General features: G+C 41.6%; 4 protein-coding genes and 1 long non-coding RNA gene across 6 annotated transcripts; 2 read left to right on the top strand and 3 right to left on the bottom strand.

The window, feature by feature from the left end:
* Window positions 1-1,420: 1,420 nt before the first annotated feature.
* Window positions 1,421-3,992, top strand: LOC121552429 (gap junction Cx32.2 protein-like). The gene is made up of 2 exons (XM_041865361.2): window positions 1,421-1,697; window positions 2,162-3,992. The coding sequence occupies exon 2, from the start codon at window positions 2,175-2,177 to the stop codon at window positions 2,928-2,930; it is 756 nt and encodes a 251-aa protein (XP_041721295.1). The 5' UTR covers window positions 1,421-1,697; window positions 2,162-2,174; the 3' UTR covers window positions 2,931-3,992.
* Window positions 3,993-5,484: 1,492 nt separating this feature from the next.
* LOC121552185 (gap junction Cx32.2 protein) lies at window positions 5,485-9,093 on the bottom strand. Its single transcript, XM_041864908.2, has 2 exons — window positions 7,959-9,093; window positions 5,485-6,579 (listed from the first exon to the last, which is right to left on the bottom strand). Exon 2 carries the CDS (start codon window positions 6,563-6,565, stop codon window positions 5,882-5,884), a length of 684 nt encoding a protein of 227 aa, XP_041720842.2. The 5' UTR covers window positions 6,566-6,579; window positions 7,959-9,093; the 3' UTR covers window positions 5,485-5,881.
* A 68-nt stretch (window positions 9,094-9,161) lies between these two features.
* On the bottom strand, window positions 9,162-10,895 carry LOC121552184 (gap junction Cx32.2 protein-like). Its single transcript, XM_041864907.1, has 2 exons — window positions 10,791-10,895; window positions 9,162-10,185 (listed from the first exon to the last, which is right to left on the bottom strand). The coding sequence occupies exon 2, from the start codon at window positions 10,160-10,162 to the stop codon at window positions 9,287-9,289; it is 876 nt and encodes a 291-aa protein (XP_041720841.1). The 5' UTR covers window positions 10,163-10,185; window positions 10,791-10,895; the 3' UTR covers window positions 9,162-9,286.
* A 202-nt stretch (window positions 10,896-11,097) lies between these two features.
* LOC121552658 (gap junction Cx32.7 protein-like) lies at window positions 11,098-12,408 on the bottom strand. Its single transcript, XM_041865649.1, has one exon. It carries the CDS (start codon window positions 12,395-12,397, stop codon window positions 11,501-11,503), a length of 897 nt encoding a protein of 298 aa, XP_041721583.1. The 5' UTR covers window positions 12,398-12,408; the 3' UTR covers window positions 11,098-11,500.
* Window positions 12,409-15,193: 2,785 nt separating this feature from the next.
* LOC121552886 lies at window positions 15,194-22,106 on the top strand. Of its 2 annotated transcripts, XR_005997318.1 has the most exons (5): window positions 15,194-15,975; window positions 16,267-16,366; window positions 21,365-21,439; window positions 21,611-21,772; window positions 22,022-22,106. It is a non-coding gene; the product is annotated as an uncharacterized LOC121552886 (long non-coding RNA). The 2 variants fall into 2 exon arrangements; XR_005997319.1 differs by having other exon boundaries at window positions 15,194-16,366.
* The last annotated feature ends 436 nt before the right edge of the window (window positions 22,107-22,542 follow it).

Below are 22,542 nucleotides of genomic sequence, written 5' to 3' on the forward strand. Positions count from 1 at the left end.
AGACTTGGCACTCCGGTACCGCTTGCCGTGCGGTAGCAGAGAGAACAGTCTATGACTAGGGTGGCTGGAGTCTTTGACAATTTTGAGGGCCTTCCTCTGACACCGCCTGGTATAGAGGTCCTGAATGGCAGGGAGCTTTGCCCCAGTGATGTACTGGGCCGTACGCACTACCCTCTGTAGTGCCTTGCGGTCAGAGGCCAAGCAGTTGCCATACCAGGCGGTGATGCAACCAGTCAGGATGCTCTCGATGGTGCAGCTGTAGAATTTTTTGAGGATCTGAGGACCCATGCCAAATCTTTTTAGTCTCCTGAGGGGAATAGGCTTTGTCGTGCCCTCTTCACGACTGTCTTGGTGTGTTTGGACCATGATAGTTCGTTGGTGATGTGGACACCAAGGAACTTGAAGCTCTCAACCTGTTCCACTACAGCCCGTCGATGAGAATGGGGGGCGTGCTCAGTCCTCTTTTTTTTCCTGTAGTCCACAATCATCTCCTTTGTCTTGGTCACGTTGAGGGAGAGGTTGTTGTCCTGGCACCACACGGCCAGATCTCTGACCTCCTCCCTATAGGCTGTCTCATCGTTGTCGGTGATCAGGCCTACCACTGTTGTGTCGTCGGCAAACTTAATGATGGTGTTGGAGTCGTGCCTGGCCATGCAGTCATGGGTGAACAGAGAGTACAGGAGGGGGACTGAGCACGCACCCCTGAGGGGGCCCCCGTGTTGAGGATCAGTGTGGCAGATGTGTTGTTACCTACCCTTACCACCTGGGGGCGGCCCGTCAGGAAGTCCAGGATCCAGTTGCAGAGGGAGGTGTTTAGTCCCAGGATCCTTAGCTTAGTGATGAGCTTAGAGGGGCACTATGGTGTTGAATGCTGAGCTGTAGTCAATGAATAGCATTCTCACGTAGGTGTTCCTCTTGTCCAGGTGGGAAAGGGCAGTGTGGAGTGCGATAGAGATTGCATCATCTGTGGATCTGTTGGGGCGGTATGCAAATTGGAGTGGGTCTAGGGTTTCTGGGATTATGCTGTTGATGTGAGCCATGACCAGTCTTTCAAAGCACTTCATGGCTACAGACGTCAGTGCTACGGGTCGGTAGTCATTTAGGCAGGTTATCTTAGAGTTCTTGGGCACGGGGACTATGGTGGTCTGCTTGAAACATGTTGGTATTACAGACTCAGTCAGGGACATGTTGAAAATGTCAGTGAAGACACTTGCCAGTTGGTCAGCACATGCTCGGAGTACACGTCCTGGTAATCCGTCTGGCCCTGCGGCCTTGTGAATGTTGACCTGCTTAAAAGTCTTACTCACATCGGCTACGCAGTCTACCTCTCTTGGTAGGGCCCAAATGTCATGGATCGTGTTTGATAACATCCCTGAATCCACCATGACCTTTTGGATTTACAGACATTTGATTGCTTCACAAGGATGAGGCATTGGGTGGTGACTGACCAATGATGACATATTTGGGGGGGAAAGCAGTTCTGAGGATGATCATGAGTTTCTGCTTTCCTTGGTTTAAACATTTGTAAAGAGGAATGAACGACGTGCAAGTTGTCAGTGAGTATGGGGGTGGACGGTGTTGACATCATGATGATTCAAACTGATGCCAAACTATAAGAGGGGAGAGTGCAATTCATTAAGAGAGAATTCCCCACAGTAGAGAAGAACTGGTGTGAGGAGATTGTGCTCACCTCTGAGGTAAGAAAGCTGGTTTGTATATTCAGTTAAGAAAACTACAATATCATTCTGTTTACGCTGCAGCGAAACATGTTACATAGAACATTGGCTGACTACTCTATCTACATACACAGATGTAGGATCTTAATTTGACCTATAATTTCACAGCACAATAATCCTGCAGCAAAAGGATTTTAAAGTTTAGTCCATAATGTTGCTTGATCGGTGGTTAGGCTATTAGTTGTCCAAAGGTAGGTTACATGAAAAGCGCTGTTAATATAACCGTGTGTTATTGTGGTTAGTTACTGCACCATGTGTTAGTGAATATATGTAAATCACAAAACTTATCTGCATATCCTGTGGTGCAGAACAATTCTCAGCAACAAAAGAGTGATCAAATTAAGATCCATATGTAGTAGATACAGTACTAACAACACCAATCATGTTTTCTCTCCTATTATCCTATATTTTCTTTGACCATTTAGCCACACCTGAAAAATGGGGGACTGGTCTTTTCTTGCCTCTCTGTTGGACAAAGTACAATCCCACTCTACAGTTGTCGGAAAGGTTTGGCTGACGGTCCTGTTCGTGTTCAGACTGCTGGTACTGGTGGCAGGGATAGAAAAAGTATGGGGAGATGAACAATCACGTCTGGACTGCAACACACTTTCACCGGGCTGTAAGAATCTGTGCTACGACCGGGCTTTCCCCATCTCCCACATCCGCTTCTGGGTCCTTCAAATCATCTTCGTCTCCATCCCAACTCTGGTTTACCTGGCACACGTCCTGCACGTCATCCGCAAGGAGAACAAACTGAGACGAAAACAATCAAAAGGAAAGAATGGAATTGTGAAAGTGCCCAAATACACTGACGACAAGGGCAAAGTTCACATAAAGGGGACCTTGCTTGTCAGTTACATGTCCAATGTGTTTTTTAAGATTCTATTTGAGGTTGGATTCATAGTGGGTCAGTATTACCTGTATGGCTTTGTATTGCCTTATAAGATTAAATGCAGTGGATACCCATGTAAGGGAGACCATGTAGAGTGCTTCATATCGCGGCCCACTGAGAAGACTATCTTTATCATCTTCATGCTGGTGATGGCTTGTGTGTCTCTGCTGCTCAATGTGGTGGAGATGTTCCACCTGATTGGATCAAAGGTTAGGCAGGGGCGTAACAGACAACCTCCAGCAGCTGAGAGGTATGCACTCCATGATAAACATAGACAGTTTGATAAAGAGTCATTTTGCTGAATATCCAGTTGAATCACTGTCTAACTTAATTTGTTTTCTCATGTATGACGAGTGCCATTGACCTCATAATTATAACAACAAATCCCAAATACAATACGTTGTTGTTTTTACCGCTGCTCTCTGACTCTGTTGTGTAAAATTGATTGACTGACAACTGAATTAGTTCTTTTTGTGTGTTTTTTGTTTGTGAAGTGGATCATTTGATAATGACATGTGCCTTTTCAACAAATACAACAAATCAAATCAAAGTTGATTTGTTGCGTACACAGATTAGCTTGTCTGGATCCATGCAATCATATATCAAATATCAAATTTGAGTTCACTGAGTTTTATGATGTTACATCATTTCTCTTCACATGTACAGCTGTAGACTGACACAATTTTTCATGATGTAGCAAAAGCAATGTGAATAGAAGATGATTAACTTGTACTGAAAATGTCACCTACTAAAATGTAACCATAATTGACTTATAATATACTTTACATTCCTGCAGATATACATACAGTGTGTAGACTACAGCCACTGGGCACAGACATCAATTCAACCTAATTTAATTGAAATGATGTGAAAACAATGTTGATCAACCGGTGTGTCCAGTGGACAGCCTCATTGCACACACATTTGTTATGGTCCGTTACCATGACAAGTTTGTTTGACCTCTTGACCCATGAAGACTATACTGTGTATACAGCTTATGTTTTGGTCTGAGCCAAATAAATCACTGATATAATTTACACATCAAAGTCCTGTTTTGCTACACGATTGACTTTTTTTTATATATATGATGTACACATAGAGAAAAAACATCTCACCAGTCCCCTGTAACATAAAACATAAATATAACATAAAATACATTCAAGACAAAGCTCACATTTTATCTTTTTACAAAAACATAAATAAATTACTAAATCAAATTGACATATTCACATGACGAAGTTACAAATATTTTCTGAAACAATTTTTAGTGTTGCGGGTGATTTCGGACGAAGTCAGACGCAGGAGACACTTATCTCCCTCACTATCTCCCTCACTTATCTCCCTCACTAACTTTAAGCATCAGTTGTCAGAGCACGTTACCGATCACTGCACCTGTACACAGCCCATCTGAAATTAGCCCGCCCAACTACCTCATCCCTATATTGTTATTTATTTTGCTCATTTGTACCCCAGTATCTCTATTTGCACATAATCTCTTGCACATCTATCATTCCAGTGTTAATACTAATTGTAATTATTTTGCACTATAGCCTATTTATTGCCTTACCTCCATAACTTGCTACATTTGCACACACTGTATATATATTTATTTCTGTTGTATTTTTGACTTTGTTTTGTTTTACCCCATATGTAACTCTGTGTTGTTGTTTTTATCGCACTGCTTTGCTTTATCTTGGCCAGGTCGCAGTTGTAAATTTGAACTTGTTCTCAACTGGTTTACCTGGTTAAATAAAGGTGAACTAACAATTTTTTTTAAAAGGAGGGTAAATCACAGAATTCATCGCTTCTCCCGATTCATCGCTTCTCCCAATCTGGCTAGCATAGTAGAATGCTCCCAGACCCGCGCCACGACTCCAGGCATGTTCTCTTCTCCTGCTGACTCCATGTTTGGGTGTGTGATTCTGTGGCGGGTGACTTCGGACGGAGTCAGGCGCAGGAGGGTAAATCACAGAATATATAGTTTAATCAGGAACACAGAGGTACGCATCGATGCGTAATACACTCCAGTACGGTAAATACGGCGCTCTGGAGAAAACAAGGCACACGGGTGAATATCCCGGCGATACAAATACAAAGTAGCTCCACCGAGCTATAATACCTCCACAATAAACAATCACACACAAAGACAAGGGGGCAGAGGGAACACTTATACAGGTACTAATGAGGGGATATGAACCAGGTGTGTGTAATAAACAAGACAAAACAAATGGAATGATGAGATGAGGAGCGGCAGTGGCTAGAAGGCCGGTGACGACGAACGCTGAAGCCTGCCCGAACAAGGAGGGGATGCAGCTTTGGAGGAAGTTGTGACATTTAGTGTCACTTTAGGACAGTGTGGGTTCAATAACCAAAACAATGTATGATGAATCACATTATATCAAGATTCATACATCATCAGAGAAAGACCCTGCGGTGACCAGCTCACTGAGGAGCGACAACAAGACTGCTGAAAGTTAGGTTGCTCCTAGTGCACACCATGAACAAATAAAATAAAGCAAAGCTCAAAGCATCAGTCCTGTTACACCTACTGTATTGTATTAACCCTTACTTACAGAATCAAGCCAAGCCTAACAATAATCTTAAAGGTCCAATGCAGCCGTTTTTATCTCAATATCAAATAATTTCAATGAAGTGATTGTTTTCATTGTAAATGGTCAAAAAGAAACAAAAATAACTTCTTAGCAAAGAGCAATTTCTCAAGCAATAATTTTGATAGGACTGTCTGGTAGCGGTATGAGTAGGGAGGGGAAAACAGAAAATGAGCTGTTATTGGCAGCGATGTTTGGAACTCTCTTTCTTATTGGTCTATTAACTAATTTACCGCATGGTGATGTCACTGTGTAAGGCCAAAACTCCATCCCACAAAAACAGGCTGAAATTTCAGGTGGTCATTTCAAACAGCTCTTACACTGAAAGGGCATTATCATTATTTTCACAAGTTCACTGCATTATTCAAACCTCATAATGTGGAAATATCTATAAAACACAGGAAAATCACGTTTTTGACTGCACTGGACCTTTAAGACCCTGCATTATTGTAGGGCTAACAGTTTCAGGGGCATCCTTCCTCGGTATGTCAACAGAAATGTCAATAGTGTTTACAATAGTTGATTGGTGATCAGTGACTTCAGGCTGTGCTGTGACCAGTTGCATGAAGACTCATCTTCTCGTTTTGCATCATACTACCTCCATTCAGACAGCTGTGCATTGCGATGGCTGGAACTGCTTGGGCTCATCTTCTTGAGCCAGAACCACACTTGGAGCAGATCAGATAGAATATCTCCGCCACATTCAGCAGCAGAGATGCGCACGCCACCCCCAGCATGAAGATGATGAAGATGGTCTTCTCTGTTGGTCGTGACATGAAGCATTCTACAGTGAACGGACAGGGAGCTCTGCTGCATTCAATCTTGGGGTCCAGCACAAACCCATACAAGTAATACTGACCCACTATAAACACTATCTCCAGCAAAATCCTGAAGAAGATATTGACCATGTAACTGACCAGCAAGTCACCTTTGATTTTGACATGACCCTTCTCATCAGAATATTTAGGCATTTTCCCCATCTCATTGCCTGCCTGACTTAGCCGTTGCCTCAGTTTGTTCTCCTTGTGGATGACGTGCATGACATGTCCCAGATACACCAGCGTTGGGGTGGAGACGAAGATGATCTGAAGGACCCAGAAGCGGATGTGGGAGATGGGGAAGGCGTGGTCATAGCACACGTTCTTACAGCCGGGCTGTTTGGTATTGCAAATCATATTAGACTGCTCATCGCTCCACACCTTCTCTGCCCCGGCCCCCAGGACCATGATCCTGAAGATAAACAAGACAGTCATCCAAACTTTACCGACGACCGTGGAGTGTGACTGCACCTTGCCCAGCAGGGATGACAGAAATCCCCACTCTCCCATGTTTGCAGATTGTTCTGGTTGGAAAGAAATACAAACATAGGAACGGTGAATGTGATGCTGATGTTTGGGGAAACAAAGTTAAAAGTTGAGTTACAGAATTTGCAACATTCTGATAAATGATGAAGAAATCTATGATAAGATTAAATGACAAAATATCAAACAGCTAAAGCAGAATCACACACAGTAAGTAGATCAACAGAGAACAGTCTGTGTTATGGAGATAAGAACACAAGCTGTGTATGGGATAGTAAGGCTATTTCCTAGAGCCAAGGGAGCTATAAAACATATCGCATAACAGAAGAGATATCCTATGCTGTCTGTTATCAACCAGATTAAGTTTTTGTCATATTTCAGCATCTAACATTGGAATTCAGTATTTTGGTAGCAAAATACACTGACTGTACAAAACATTAGGAACACCTTCCTAATATTGAGTTGCACCCCCATTTTCCCTTAGAACAGCCTCAATTCGTCGGGGCATGGACTCTACAAGGTGTCGAAAGCGTTCCACAGGGATTCTGGCCCATGTTGACTCCAATGCTTCCCACAGTTGTGTCAAGTTGGCTGGATGTCCTTTGGGTGGTGGACCATTCTTGATACACAAGAGAAACTGTTGAGTGTGAAAATCCCAGCAGCGTTGCTGTTCTTGACGCACTCAAACTGGTGTGCCTGGCATCTACTACCATACCCCATTCAAAGACACTTAAATATTTTATTTTGCCATTAACTCTCTGAATGGCACACATACACAATCCATGTCTCAATTGTCTCAAGGCTTAAAAATCCTTCATTAACCTGTCTCCTCCCCTTCATCTACACTGATTGAAGTGGATTTAACAAGTGACATCAATAAGGGATCATGGAAAGAGCAGGTATTCCTAATGTTTTGTACACTCAGTGTATATCACTTCTTTATAAATACAGTATGTATTCTATTTCGATTTGATAACATTTTATTACAAATTATATTAATTAATTTTTTTGATATGCCCAAAAATATTGGGAAAGTGAGTGAATGGGATATTTTTTCCATGCTGTAAGCCTCACAGGGCTCTCATGAGGTCAGTGTACCAGTATATGTGGTCTGTGTGTTTAGTCTGCATCAATTATTTACTTGCTTCAAGTAATGGACACAGACAGCACGAGGCTATCAAAGTAAAATGTCCCAAATACCACAAAATCAATATTCTAATAAAAACGATTACACTTGTTTCAGATAATAATAATCACTTAGGTTGTCCATCTTAGAATGGTTCAAGCTTATCAATAAATCATTTTGGTTTTGGTGATATTAGATTTTCATTCTTATGTCTATTCATGTTAGGTGAAAACAATACAATAATTCATAATTATAGACAATGTAAAAAATAAGTAGAAAGATAAGTTGCTTTACCTTTAAACAGACCGTTTCTGAACAGAACACAACAGCCACCAGCTGTAGAGACAAATGATCAAATGCTACGTAGTAGCCTACAACCGTCTACCTTGAAGTTGCACAATTTGCTTGTCGTACGAGGTGTCACGTTGTGCATGACATCCTGAATTGAGAAATCTGCTGTTTAGAATTTGGGTGTACCTGGGGGTGATTGTAAAGGTTAATAATTGGCAACACAATGATAAAGTTAATTATGTATCAGTACCTCCAAATTAACCAGTAATAACCATGAAATAGCATTGTAATCTAGGCCATGGCCTGTGCTAATGATTTATAATAGAAAATGTGGGTGGTCCAGGTAGGCAAAAGGTAATATGAGGTAATGAAATCTTAAATCAACATTTTTGGGGGGATATTTTTTCTACAATATACTTTATCAGAATATGTGCCTGGGTTGGTACTGTAGTTAATCCAGTTCTGGCAAAACAAGAAGGATATTTTTGTTATATTATACCTATAAGCCTCTTCATTGTGAGGGTTGGAGGACGTGGCGCTCCTTATTTTCAAATGACACTTCAATAGCCATATTTGCATACTCTCACTCCTAGAACATTTGTCTGGATTGGTAGTTTGACAACGTTCTGGTAAAAAATGAGTTTATTTTACAAGCTCCTTTATTTTGAGGGTTTGGAGATCTGATGTCTTATGTTCAGTGATGTTAATTTGATAGCCATATTTCCATAAATGGTGTCCTAAGATAATCAACTATTTCCTCATGTGTGTTATTTTGTTAGGTTTCAGTGATTTTATTGATGGGTTTTCAGTCTCTCATTTTCATTCAGGCACCATTGATACAAAGAAAACACTATTAATTTTGACACTATATTTAGTTTATTATTTTTTTTAAATACACTTGTATATCTTGACACCTTTTATGTATCATATGATAGAAAATATATTAGCTGTCAGCATTCATCTGTCAGTTTACAACTCAATTCAAGACCCCAGCGGGTAGTTTCAAAAACTAAAGGAACATTTTAGAAACTTCAAACACACTACTAGTGCACTGCGCCTAAATCAATGGTCCTCTGTAGCTCAGCTGGTAGAGCACGGCGCTTGTAACGCTAAGGTAGTGGGTTCGATCCCTGGGACCACCCATACACACACAAAAATGTATGCACGCATGACTGTAAGTCGCTTTGGATAAAAGCGTCTGCTAAATGGCATATTATTATATTATTATTATCAAATAAACATAAGAAAACAAAACAGGTAGTGTATTCATTCAGATTTTCAACAATACAAAAGATTAAGATACATTAACGGCAAATTAACTTTCAAGCGTTTTAGTGGTGGTCACCCAGCAACTTTTTCTCTTCCTTAGCATCCAGACTACCACCTAAACTCTGGCCACTCTCAAACTCCAGATTCATCTTGTTCTGTCTCAGGGTGTCCATCTCAGTATCCACGCGACCAGACCACGCAGGGGGTGGGAGGGTGGCTGGGTTCGCAGTTGAGGTAGTGTGATAATTGCGGCCTTTGGAGCCACCACATCTTAATCTTCTACAAAGCAGATAGAACACCTCAATCACATTCAGTGCCAGAGACACACAGGCCACCACCAGCATGAAGATGATGAAGATGGTCTTCTCTGTAGGACGGGACATGTAGCATTCGACAGTGAAGGGGCAGGGAGATCTGGAGCAGGGGAACATGGGGACCATGACAAACCCATACAGGTAGTACTGGCCCACGATGAAAGCGATCTCTATTATGATCTTAAAGAACAGCTGGGTCATGTAACTACCCAGCAAATTCCCCTTAATTTTGATCTTCCCTGCTTCATTGCTGTATTTGGGCTTCTTCAACGTGCCATTGTCAACTTGGCTCTGCAGTATGGCTCTCAGTTTGTTCTCCTGGCTGATGACATGCATGGCATGGCCCAGGTATAGAAGAGTTGGAGTGGAGACGAAGATGATCTGCATGACCCAGAAGCGGATGTGTGAGATGGGGAAGATATGGTCGTAGCACACATTCTCACAACCAGGTTGTTGCGTATTGCATATGAAACCAGATTGTTCATCGCCCCAAACGTTCTCCGCTCCGGCACCCAAGACCATGATTCTGAACAGGAACAGGACACTCATCCATATCTTTCCGATGACTGTTGAGTGAGACTGCACCTTGTCCAGTAACTTGGAAAGAAAACCCCAGTCTCCCATGTTTGCTGATGTTCAATGGCTTTCTAGAGTAAAGAAGAAGACATGAAACAAGTTAGTGTCTATGAATCTGAGGGCCAAATGGGAACGAGGGGCTGGGTACACAACGGCCATCTTATCCATGAGTCAGGTTTTCAATGTTTTTCACTCAGTTTTCAGCCTTAATCATTAATCGGACTATTGGGAAACGCACACTATAGCCTCAAGCCAAGTGCCTGAAACTGATATCCCTCAATGCCTTTAATTTACCTTTAATAAGAAAATTATTGTTACAAAACATTATCATGTAACCCGTGTGTATTCAAAAATTATTAAAACCAAAAATAAATCAAATGTAAGCAGTTGGTCAAATGTAGAGAAACCACTGATTGACAGTCTATATGATACTAAATATATAGTTTTAAATGTAAACGTAATGATTCTGGGAAAAAAATTATGTATAACTTTGCTATCAATTATATTTAAACATTTTATGTTATTGCCTGGTAATCGGTAAACTCCAAAGACAATATTTGCAGTGGAATCCTTATATCAAAAACTATTACAAAATGAACTGCTGTTCTGTTCATTTTTCATTACATTTAAAAAGAAAATTGTGAAGAGAAGTGAGAAGAGAAATGTTGCCTCTTACCTTGTCCTGACCCTATGGAGACTGCGGCCAACTGATGTTAACATAAGTTGAACCTTGAGATTTTAGGGCTGGTGGTAAGGATTGAGTAACCCATCAGCATGTTCACAGTCCCAGTCATCATCGGCAAATGGGATTTTAAAAGTTAACCCTTGGGACTGACTGGAAGGTCCCGCGTAATGATTGACAAATAGATACAGACTAAAGATTAAACAGGAACACATCTACATTAATGCTTTTATATTGCATTGAATGAATAACACAGAGCTCAGAGTTGTTCATGAAATAGATATCATGGAGGCAGACACATTCTGAGACTCATTTATAATAACAAAAGAGGAATCAAACCAAACACAATGATACCAGCCAGAATAAATTCCTTATATCAAGATTATGATGCTATATCAAGATTATGGTGCTATAGGAATTACATTACATCAACTCATACAAGCAATGGCACAACCAATAATACAAATCCCCCAAAAATATACAGATTGATATTATTTATATTTGTTATCTGTGGCACAAGCTCAAAGACTGATCCTCTATTCGATGAAAACTTTTTTTGAATGCAGTTAATATTTTGGAGAAATCAACAATTTAGGCACACAAGTAAGGTCATTTTATACATATGGTTTTAGCCTGGCACAAGACTCATTGGGTCCACATACACGCAGATTGTGTGAAAAGGAATGTGTACAGAAGCTGGCAGATCAAATATGGACCTCCCCCATATTAGCAGTGTTGTCCTCAGAAGCCACACTTTTCGTCACTGCACTGCCCAGCTTCCTCCCCTGGAGCTCCAACTCCAGATTGACCCAGTTCTGGATCATCTGGTCCCTGTTCTCAATGGCCTTTCTCTCAAGGACAGGGGTGACCGGGGTCACCGTGTAGTCCTGCTTCCTGTCCACACACTCTTTGACTGATTTGACAAACAGGTAGAAGAGCTCGATGAGGTTGAGGAGCAGAGACACACAGGCTACTACCAGCATGAACCAGATGAAGACGGTCTTCTCCGTGGGTCTAGACAGGAAGCAGTCCACCTGGTGAGGGCAGGGGAAACGGCTGCAGACAAAGCGAGCCTGGAGGGTGAATCCATACAGGTAGTATTGACAAACAATGAACCCCACCTCCAACAGGATCTTCACCAGTAGGTGCACTACGTAACTGCGTAACAGACGGCCATGCAGGTTAATCTTCCCATTGACGTTGCTGTACTTGGGGACTTTGTAGCCCTTCTTCAGGAAGTTATTGGCCTGCTCATCCTGTACTTGCTTATTCATCTTCTCCCTGACCTTCTTCTCTACGTGGATGACGTGGAGGACATGGCCCAGGTACACCAGGGTTGGGATGGAGACGGAGAGGATCTGAAGGACCCAGAAGCGGACGTGTGAGATGGGGAAGGCGTGGTCATAACAGACGTTCTCACATCCGGGCTGTTCTGTGTTACAGACAAAGTCTGACTGCTCGTCCCCCCACACCTTCTCGGCCCCGGCCCCGAGGACCAGGATCCTGAACACAAACAGGACAGTCAGCCAGATCTTCCCTATGACTGTGGAGTGGGACTGCACTTTGTCCAGCAGCCGGCCCAGCAAGTCCCATTCACCCATTTCGACTGTCCAGTTGGACAGTTTGCTGTGAAAAAATAATATATATATATTCATCACCTGGGGGATTATCAGTTATGACAAGAACTGTAGAAGATATTTTAAAAAATTTAAGCAAAGTTTTAGAGAATGAATAGATCTCATAACAGCATTAATTAATATGTACTAATTGAAATGTACCAATGAGCGCCCACTCAAGGACCCTCTTTATCTGTTCATTTGGACCAGTGAGTACATTGATACGTGAAGGCCCATGAGGCCCAGATATCAGGAGCCATTCCAATAACAGACCTTTCCAATCTGGTGGGAACCAAGGACCTGACCTTGTTCAATCCCTAAACATTGATTGTTTTATTCAGAAGGCACAAGAAGACATTAAGATTATATTCCTGCCTTTTCATTACAGTCAGTTTGCTGTGCCACTATTTAATTTGGGGACATTTATTGAATGCATACTCAAAATTCAATCTTTGCCTATCAAAGTTTTTGAGGAAAAACCTCCCACTACAGATAGTAGTCTACTTTTCATCAAGGCTGTACGCAGTCTATTGGTAAACTAGTATGTTCACATAATGTTATAATTATGTGCCATTACTTTTTGTCAAGGTCAGCAATCCCATCCATCCTTACAAAGCAGGTGAAATATCTCTAATGTAAAGCTCAATTGATTAACCTCACTGTCTATGCATTATGATTGTCTAATTCCAACAACTAACATTTTTTACATTTTAGTCATTTAGCAGACGCTCTTATCCAGAGTGACTTACAGTTAGTGAGTGCATACATTTTTCATACTGGCCCCCAGTGCGGAAACAAACCCACAACCCTGGCATTGCAAGCGCCATGCACTACCAACTGAGCTACAGGGGACTACCCAGAGGCAATGAACCATTACATCTCACTTTCTAATGTCATGAATGCAATTTTCACAAATCTGGTATTTGATCATGTAATTATCATAAGTTAATTGTTTGCTTTTCAACTTACCAAGGGACAAGCCTGAAGAAAGGTCCAAGCTCAGTCTCTCAGGAGGGTGATGTCAGGGTGAAGACGAGAATCTTCTCAACCTTCCCTTCTTATGGAGGAGGCACCATCCCAACCACAACAAAGACTACATATCCCACCTTTTAGGCATGACACCATTCAATGAACTGTGGTAGTGTTATGGACCAAGGTGAAACCTTAAAGTGATAATTTAGGTTCCTATGATATCTAGTGTATGGCTATACCAAACATAGAGGCAAGGTATGTCAATATTCAAGAAATTAAGATTGACAAATTATTTAAAAGTCAGAGACACTGACAACCTGCAACAAGATTTAATTGTCTATAGATCAAGTATTGATTTTCATACACAATATGCATTTTATGTGTCTAATGACTAGACATGTTGTAATGTCTTTGTCCATAGTTACTTTCTAATCGTTCCATCAATTGTTTTGTTTTTAACAGCAGACTTTGCTTCACATGTCCTTGTGAAGATTACAAACAATGTCTGGCCTCATTTTCTTTTTGTATTGTGCTATGCATAACATATGCATATTCACCAAGCATAAACTAGATGGAAAGTCATTCACAAGCACACAATTTCTTCCTACAATCATAAATAAAAAAGAACCCATTTCAAAATAAATTCTCAAGTATACTGTAAGTTGTTGTCAAAACAACTGTCTTTACATAGGAATGCCCGTTAAACACCTCAAAGACCACAGTTCCTCAAATAAACATCTCAAATCACTACAAAAAAGATCTCCTTCACCTCACATATCTGTGCATTTCACAGACGTCATCAGCATAATTTGGGAGCTACACTCCTGGAGATTCTTTAGTATTACATTCTCTGAATTAATATAGATTTTTATGGCGTTCAAGATACAATTATTACACACACTCATTCACTCACTAGTGTAATATCATCTTTATGATGCCTGTATTAGCTAGGCATAACTTTGTTGTCATGAGTCATTCAGTGACTGTAGTTCAGTTTTCTGTATGAAGGAGACCTTTCAGCATGAGCTTGTGAGCATACCTGACCCCAATACCCAAATCCATTCTGGCATTGACTGCACAAGTCCAAACTGGAAAAGATAACACAAACAAGAGTCATGGTTAGCCTATAGTTTAACATGGACTATAGACTACTAAATGTCTATCCCTCAACCCTTCCAAACCCCATTTTAATCAGCACTGATCTGTGTACCTGCAGTGTATGGGGCCAATAGCCTGTAACAGGCATACACATCTGACTGTGGTACTAGACAGCTACCTGCTGATAGTCCATAGTCCATGGGGCGCCACTTCGAAAGGTACCAGACTGCACAAAGATTCCCTGATGACCATATTCATGGTGCAGATGTTCACCACTGCTCCACGTCTCCTCTCTACCATGCCAAGTAGAACCACGCCCGTCATCAGTGTGGTGGCAGCAATGTGTGTTGAGTACGCCCCACAACTGGTCTTCAGGCAGGCCAGTAAAGTTTGGTGAGTTGCCAAGGCAGTCATCCACGCAGTTAACCAGAAAGCCTATATCTTTGTCCCTCAAGGCATCTTTGACAGGCTTGCAAGCTGCATCGCCCTGACTGAAGTCTGCCTCAAGCACCATTGTATCCACTCCAGGAGTCTCAGAGATGGCCTTGGATGTGTCATCAGGATGATTAGAATGGCTTATCAGGATCATGAGAATGTTTAAAAATATATATACACTGTATATATACATATACATATACATATATATATATATATATATATATATATATATATATATATTTATATATTTATTTATTTATTTTATTCCGATTTTTCAGGGGGTGCTGCAGCACGCCTACTACCCGTGGCTATGATTGCATTTGTACCTTTCCATAAATGACACCCCATTCACCAAAACCGTGGCCAAGGCACGTGCTTTGCAAAAGCTCAAAACTGTCAACATCAGCCACAGGTTGGTATTTAGCTAAACTAAAGCAAACTACAAACAATGTTTCCTAATCCTAGCCAATCTGTACTACTTGGATACTTCAATAAACTAGCTAACGTTAACGGTTTTCCGATTATATACTTTACTTGATACTTAACGCTTAAAGTTACATTAAATTGTGCATAGTATTTCGTAATCTAGCTACACAGCAGTTCTGACATGCGCAATATTGAGGTTCTTTGGCCAAAGATGGTCGTTTACCATTTAAAAATGGTCAGTTCCGGTCTGCTTAACGGGGTGGCTCTCCCATAGACACCAATGCAATAGCAGCTGGGTCTAGTGTACTTAGTTCATTGACTTTCATTGAACCACAAAAAAACAGCGAGTGTTGTGTCTTGCTTCCTCTTCTGTCCAAAATTATTCCATAGTTGTTCATTTCCTCGAAATCTAAGATTCGAGACCATGTCTTAAGTAGTTTAACATGTTATTACAACAACCTCATGAAAGTGACAAACAGATACGTTGTCATTTTCGTCAAAAACAACTTTATATCGAAGGAGAGCCTTTGAGTTGACGGCTTGCACATGCGCAGTTCGGTGCGAGATGACCGTTGGACCCGATGACGCATGAGTTTAGCTAGCCAATGCCGCCATGACCTCGCCTACAGGTATGATATAGGGGATTTCGATTAGAGAAGCAGTTTTAGCCTGTTTTAATGCTGTTCTGTCTTTGATTTGGTTTATGACAGAAGGGAAGAGATTGTAAACATGGGGGACCACGTGACATCTAACGGACAAGGATTTAAAGCCACAGTAAAAAGCATATCGCCTAAAAACTTTGGTTTAAAATAACAGGAGTAGCAGGAATTTATTGTATATCATAACTGTCAATGTTAACATTATACATATGGTGTTCGTTTGCACCCCTTTTCCAAAGTACTGTTTTTGCCTTATTTCAGCATGATCTCTGTCTGTGACCAACTGCTTTGAATATCCCTCAATGCACAAACGTGAGCTACTTGTTTCCATAGAGACAGTGGTCGACCCAAGCTGCAGCAGGTTGGAAATTGTCGCTAACGATACTGCACAACTACAGTACCAGTCAAAAGTTTGGACACACCTACTCATTCAAGGGTTTTTCTTTACTTTTACTATTTTCTACATTGTAGAATAATAGTGAAGACATCAAAACTATGACATAACACATGTAGTAACCAAAAAAGTGTTAAACAAATCAAAATATATTTTAGATTTTAGATTCTTCAAAGTAGCCACCCTTTGCCTTGATGACAGCTTTCCACACTCTAGGCATTCTCTCAACCAGCTTCTTGAAGTTGTCACCTGGAATGCACTTCAAGGAATAGGTGTGCCCTTGTTAAAAGTTAATTTGTGGAATTTCTTTCCTTAATGCGTTTGAGCCAATCAGTTGTGTTGTGACAAGGTAACTGTACACTCACTGCCTTTCTGAAGACAAACAATGTATACGAAATGCTTCAGTCTGGTTTTAGACCCCATCATAGCACTGAGACTGCACTTGTGAAGGTGGTAAATGACCTTTTAATGGCGTCAGACCGAGGCTCTGCATCTGTCCTCGTGCTACTAGACCTTAGTGCTGCCTTTGACACCATCGATCACCACATTCTTTTGGAGAGACTGGAAACCCAAATTGGTCTACACGGACAAGTTCTGGCCTGGTTTAGATCCTACCTGTCGGAAAGATATCAGTTTGTCTCTGTGAATGGTCTGTCCTCCGACAAATCAACTGTACATTTCGGTGTTCCTCAAGGTTCCGTTTTAGGACCACTATTGTTTTCACTATATATTTTACCTCTTGGGGATGTTATTCGAAAACATAATGTTAACTTTCACTGCTATGCGGATGACACACAGCTGTACATTTCAATGAAACATGGTGAAGCCCCAAAATTGCCCTCGCTAGAAGCCTGTGTTTCAGACATAAGGAAGTGGATGGCTGAAAACTTTTTACTTTTAAACTCGGACAAAACAGAGATGCTTGTTCTAGGTCCCAAGAAACAAAGAGATCTTCTGTTAAATCTGACAATTCATCTAGATGGTTGTAAAGTCGTCTCAAATAAAACTGTGAAGGACCTCGGTGTTACTCTTGACCCTGATCTCTCTTTTGACGAACATATCAAGACTGTTTCAAGGACAGCTTTTTTCCATCTACGTAACATTGCAAAAATCAGAAATTTTCTGTCCAAAAATGATGCAGAAAAATTAATCCATGCATTTGTTACTTCTAGGTTAGACTACTGCAATGCTCTATTTTCCGGCTACCCGGATAAAGCACTAAATAAACTTCAGTTAGTGCTAAATACGGCTGCTAGAATCCTGACTAGAACCAAGAAATTTGATCATATTACTCCAGTGCTAGCTTCCCTACACTGGCTTCCTGTTAAGGCAAGGGCTGATTTCAAGGTTTTACTGTTAACCTATAAAGCGTTACATGGGCTTGCTCCTACCTATCTTTCCGAGTTGGTCCTGCCGTACATACCAATACGTACGCTACGGTCACAAGACGCAGGCCTCCTAATTGTCCCTAGAATTTCTAAGCAAACAGCGGGAGGCAGGGCTTTCTCCTATAGATCTCCATTTTTATGGAACAGTCTGCCTACCCATGTGAGAGACGCAGACTCGGTCTCAACCTTTAAGTCTTTACTGAAGACTTATCTCTTCAGTAGGTCATATGATTGAGTGTAGTCTGGCCCAGGAGTGTGAAGGTGAACGGAAAGGCTGGAGCAACGAACAGCCCTTGCTGTCTCTGCCGGGCCGGTTCCCCTCTCCACTGGGGTTCTCTGCCTCTAACCCTGTTGCAGGGGCTGAGTCACTGGCTTGCTGGTGCTCTTTCATGCCGTCCCTGGGAGGGGTGCGTCACTTGAGTGGGTTGAGTTACTGACGTGATCTTCCTGTCTGGGTTGGCGCCCCCCCTTGGTTTGTGCTGTGGTGGAGACCTCTGTGGGCTATACTCGGCCTTGTCTCAGGATTGTAAGTTGGTGGTGGGGGATATCCCTCTAGTGGTGCGGGGGCTGTGCTTTGGCGGAGTGGGTGGGGTTATATCCTTCCTGTTTGGCCCTGTCCGGGGTTTCTTCGGATGGGGCCACAGTGTCTCCGGACCGCTCCTGTCTCAGCCTCCAGTATTTATGCTGCAGTAGTTTATGTGTCGGGGGGCTGGGGTTAGTTGGTTATACCTGGAGTACTTCTCCTGTCTTATCCAGTGTCCTGTGTGAATTTAAGTATGCTCTCTCTAATTCTCTCGTTCTCTCTTTCTCTCTGAGAACCTGAGCCCTAGGACCATACGTCAGGACTACCGGGCATGATGACACCTTGCTGTCCCCAGTCCGCCTGGCCTTGCTGCTATTCCAGTTTCAACTGTTCTGCCTGCGGCTACGAAACCCCTACCTGTCCCAGACCTGTTGTTTTCAACTCTTTAATGATCGGCTATGAAAAGCCAACTGAGAGACCTGAGCCCTAGGACCATACGTCGGGACTACCGGCCGTGGTGACTCCTTGCTGTCCCCAGTCCGCCTGGCCTTGCTGCTATTCCAGTTTCAACTGTTCTGCCTGCGGTTATGGAACCCCTACCTGTCCCAGACCTGCTGTTTTCAACTCTTAATGATCGGCTATGAAAAGCCAACTGAGATTTATTCCTGATTATTATTTGACCATGCTTGTCACTTATGAACATTTTTGAACATCTTGGCATGGTTCTGTTATAATCTCCACCCGGCACAGCCAGAAGAGGACTGGCCACCCCTCATAGCCTGGTTCCTCTCTAGGTTTCTTCCTAGGCTTTCGCCTTTCTAGGGAGTTTTTCCTAGCCACCGTGCTTCTACACCTGCATTACTAGCTGTTTGGGGTTTTAGGCTGGGTTTCTGTACAGCACTTCGAGATATTAGCTGATGTAAGAAGGGCTATATAAAATAAAATTGATTGATTGATAGCCCTATTTGGTAAAAGACCAAGTCCATATTATGGGAAAAAAAACAGCTCAAATAAGCAAAGAGAAACGACAGTCCATCATTACTTTAAGACATGAAGGTCAGTCAATCCGGAAAATTTCAAGAACTTTGTGCAGTCGCAAAAACTATCAAGTGCTATGATGAAACTGGCTCTCATGAGGACCGCCACAGGAAAGGAAGACCCAGAGTTACCTCTGCTGCAGAGGATAAGTTCATTAGAGTTAATGCCATACAACACTCCTTCAGTAGCCTCCAACTGCTCTTAAACACTAGTAAAACTAAATGCATGCTCTTCAATCGAACGCTGCTGGCACTCTGAAGCTGGAGACTCTTATCTCCCTCACTAACTTTAAGCATCAGTTGTCAGAGCACCTTACCGATCACTGCACATGTACACAGCCCATCTGAAATTAGCCCACCCAACTACCTCATCCCTATATTATTATTTATTTTGCTCTTTTGCACCCCAGTATCTCTATTTGCACATAATCTCTTGCACATCTAGCATTCCAGTGTTAATACTAATTGTAATTATTTTGCACTATAGCCTATTTATTGCCTTACCTCCATAACTTGCTACATTTGCACACACTGTATATATATTTTCTGTTGTATTTTATGACCTTATGTTTTTTTTACCCCATATGTAACTCTGTGTTGTTGTTTTTATCGCACTGCTTTGCTTTATCTTGGCCAGGTCGCAGTTGTAAATGAGAACTTGTTCTCAACTGGCTTACCTGGTTAAATAAAGATGAAATAAAAATAAAATAAAATAACTGCACCTCAGATTGCAGCCCAAATAAGTGCTTCAAGGAGTTCAAGTAACAGACACATCTCAATATCAACTGTTCAGAGGAGACTGCGTGAATCAGGCATTCATGGTCGAATTGCTGCAAAGAAACCAATACTAAAGGACACCAATAAGAAGAAGAGACTTGATTGGGCCAAGAAACACGAGCAATGGACATTAGACCGGTTGAAATCTGTCCTTTGGTCTGATGAGTCCAAATTGGAGATTTTTGGTTCCAACCGTGTGTCTTTGTGAGACACAGAGTAGATGAACAGATGATCTCCGCATGTGTGGTTCCCACCGTGAAGCATGGAGGAGGAGGTGTGATGGTGTGGGGGTGCTTTGCTGGTGACACTGTCAGTGATTTATTGAGAATTCAAGGCACACTTAACCAGCATGGCTACCACAACATTCTGCAGAGATACGCCATCCCATCTGGTTTGCGCTTAGTGGGACTATCATTTGTTTTTCAACACCAACACACCTCCAGGCTGTGTAAGGGCTATTTGACCAAGAAGGAGAGTGATGGAGTGCTGCATCAGATGACCTGGCCTCCACAATCACCCGACCTCAACCCAATTGAGATGGTTTGGGATGAGTTGGACCGCAGAGTGAAGGAAAAGCAGCCAACAAGTGCTCAGCATATGTGGGAACTCCTTGAAAACTGTTGGAAAAGCATTCCAGGTGACGCTGGTTGTGAGAATGCCAAGAGTGTGCAAAGCTGTCATCAAGGCAAAGGGTGGCTACTTTGAAGAATCTAAAATATGTTTTGATTTGTTTAACACTTTTTTGTTTACTACATGATTCCATATGTGTTATTTCATAGTTTTGATGTCTTCACTATTATTCTACAATGTAGAAAATAGTCAAAATAAAGAACAACCCTTGAATGAGTAGGTGTGTCCAAACTTTTGACTGGTACTGTATATTGACGAAATAGCAGTACCATGTGGAAGTCTTACACTGTTTATTACAATGTGATATTTTTTGGTTTTGCGGAAATGTTTAGCCAAGTTCTGTCATGCAAAGGACTTTATCTCCTTTCCTTCGTTGCTAGCAAGCTAACGTTAGCTACCGTCGTTAGCTAGCTAGCACTAATTTCAAAGAGATGTCAACAAACACAATGTCAACTAGCTACAGTACATAGCAAGACAATGCATGCCCAGGTTTTAATACAATGACATCGCTTGTCTAGCTAGCTATAGTAAATACATTAAAGTAGCACGGTAGCTAGCTAGCTAACTGAGTTGCCACTGGATAATGTCAATTCTGTATATATTTCTGCAGAGAAGAGTGATTCCACATCAGTACCATGTCTCAGTTCTCAACTGAGGATGAGGCTGAACTAAGACAGAATCTCAGGTACACCATCCATTGAATGTGCAGAGGAAATATTTCTTCATCTGGAGGAGACGGACAAGAACTTGCATAATTATGCAGAAATGAAATACCTTTTCATTTGCTACAATCAAATCTGTAGTAATTGATATCCATTATTATCAAACGCTTGTTTAATATCCGTCTCTTTTTCAGATATGAATTTGTTAAGTACCTTCGGCAGTATGTGGAAAGCGCTCTGGGAGCAGTTATTGAGGAGGAGACAGAGAGCTGTGCCAGAGGAGAGGGGCATGCTGTTCTGTCCGGTCAGAACACCTTGGTTCATGCTGTTACAAGGAGGACTAGAGAATCTGGAGAGTATGTATGGTGTCTCTCTATAAAGCATTCCCAGTGAAGACTTGTCACTAGTGACTTTTGATTAACTTTATCCTTTACGATATGACTAACATGGCTCGTCACTTACTTCAGAGTATGCCATTGCTTACAGGGAGTCTAAAGCCTATGTGCTTGTGTGCTTCACAATGAATACAATCTTGAAGCAGTAGTGTAGACTAGATCTTGCATTGTATTTACCTGTCTCATTTACTTTGTGTGAAATTTTATCAGGTAACAATAATGTAAATGCCTGCGCCAAAGCCTGCGATCTTATCCTCCACAAAATCGTCTGTAGCGTCCGAACAGTTTGGTTTACACAATAATATGGAAAGGTGAGACTCTCACGAACACATACAGTACCAGTCAAAAGTTTGGACACACCTACTCATTCAAGGGTTTTTCTTAATTTTTTACTCTTTTCTACATTGTAGAATAATAGTGAAGACATCAAAACTATAAAATAACACATATGGAATCATGTAGTAACCAAAAAAGTGTTAAAAATAAATGGTATATTTGAGATTCTTCAAAGTAGCCACCCTTTGCCTTGATGACAGCTTTGCACACTCTTGGCATTCTCTCAACCAGCTTTGCCTGGAATGCTTTTCCAACAGTCTGGAAATCTGTCCTTGTCTGAAGGTCCCCATGTACCAGTTGAAAAAAATAATGGAAGTATGTATGGAGACTGTTTAGTGCCAAAAATAACGGTTTAAATACATGTAAAATATATATATAACAAATGTTTCCTGATC

The sequence above is a fragment of the Coregonus clupeaformis genome, chromosome 36 (assembly GCF_020615455.1).
Source record: "Coregonus clupeaformis isolate EN_2021a chromosome 36, ASM2061545v1, whole genome shotgun sequence".
Classification (NCBI taxonomy): Eukaryota; Metazoa; Chordata; class Actinopteri; order Salmoniformes; family Salmonidae; genus Coregonus; species Coregonus clupeaformis.

What these genes read in the sequence shown, in the direction of transcription:
- LOC121552429 (XM_041865361.2), top strand. Translation starts at nt 2,175, where the DNA reads ATGGGGGACTGGTCTTTTCTTGCCTCTCTGTTGGACAAAGTACAATCC.
- LOC121552185 (XM_041864908.2), bottom strand. Translation starts at nt 6,565, where the DNA reads ATGGGAGAGTGGGGATTTCTGTCATCCCTGCTGGGCAAGGTGCAGTCA.
- LOC121552184 (XM_041864907.1), bottom strand. Translation starts at nt 10,162, where the DNA reads ATGGGAGACTGGGGTTTTCTTTCCAAGTTACTGGACAAGGTGCAGTCT.
- LOC121552658 (XM_041865649.1), bottom strand. Translation starts at nt 12,397, where the DNA reads ATGGGTGAATGGGACTTGCTGGGCCGGCTGCTGGACAAAGTGCAGTCC.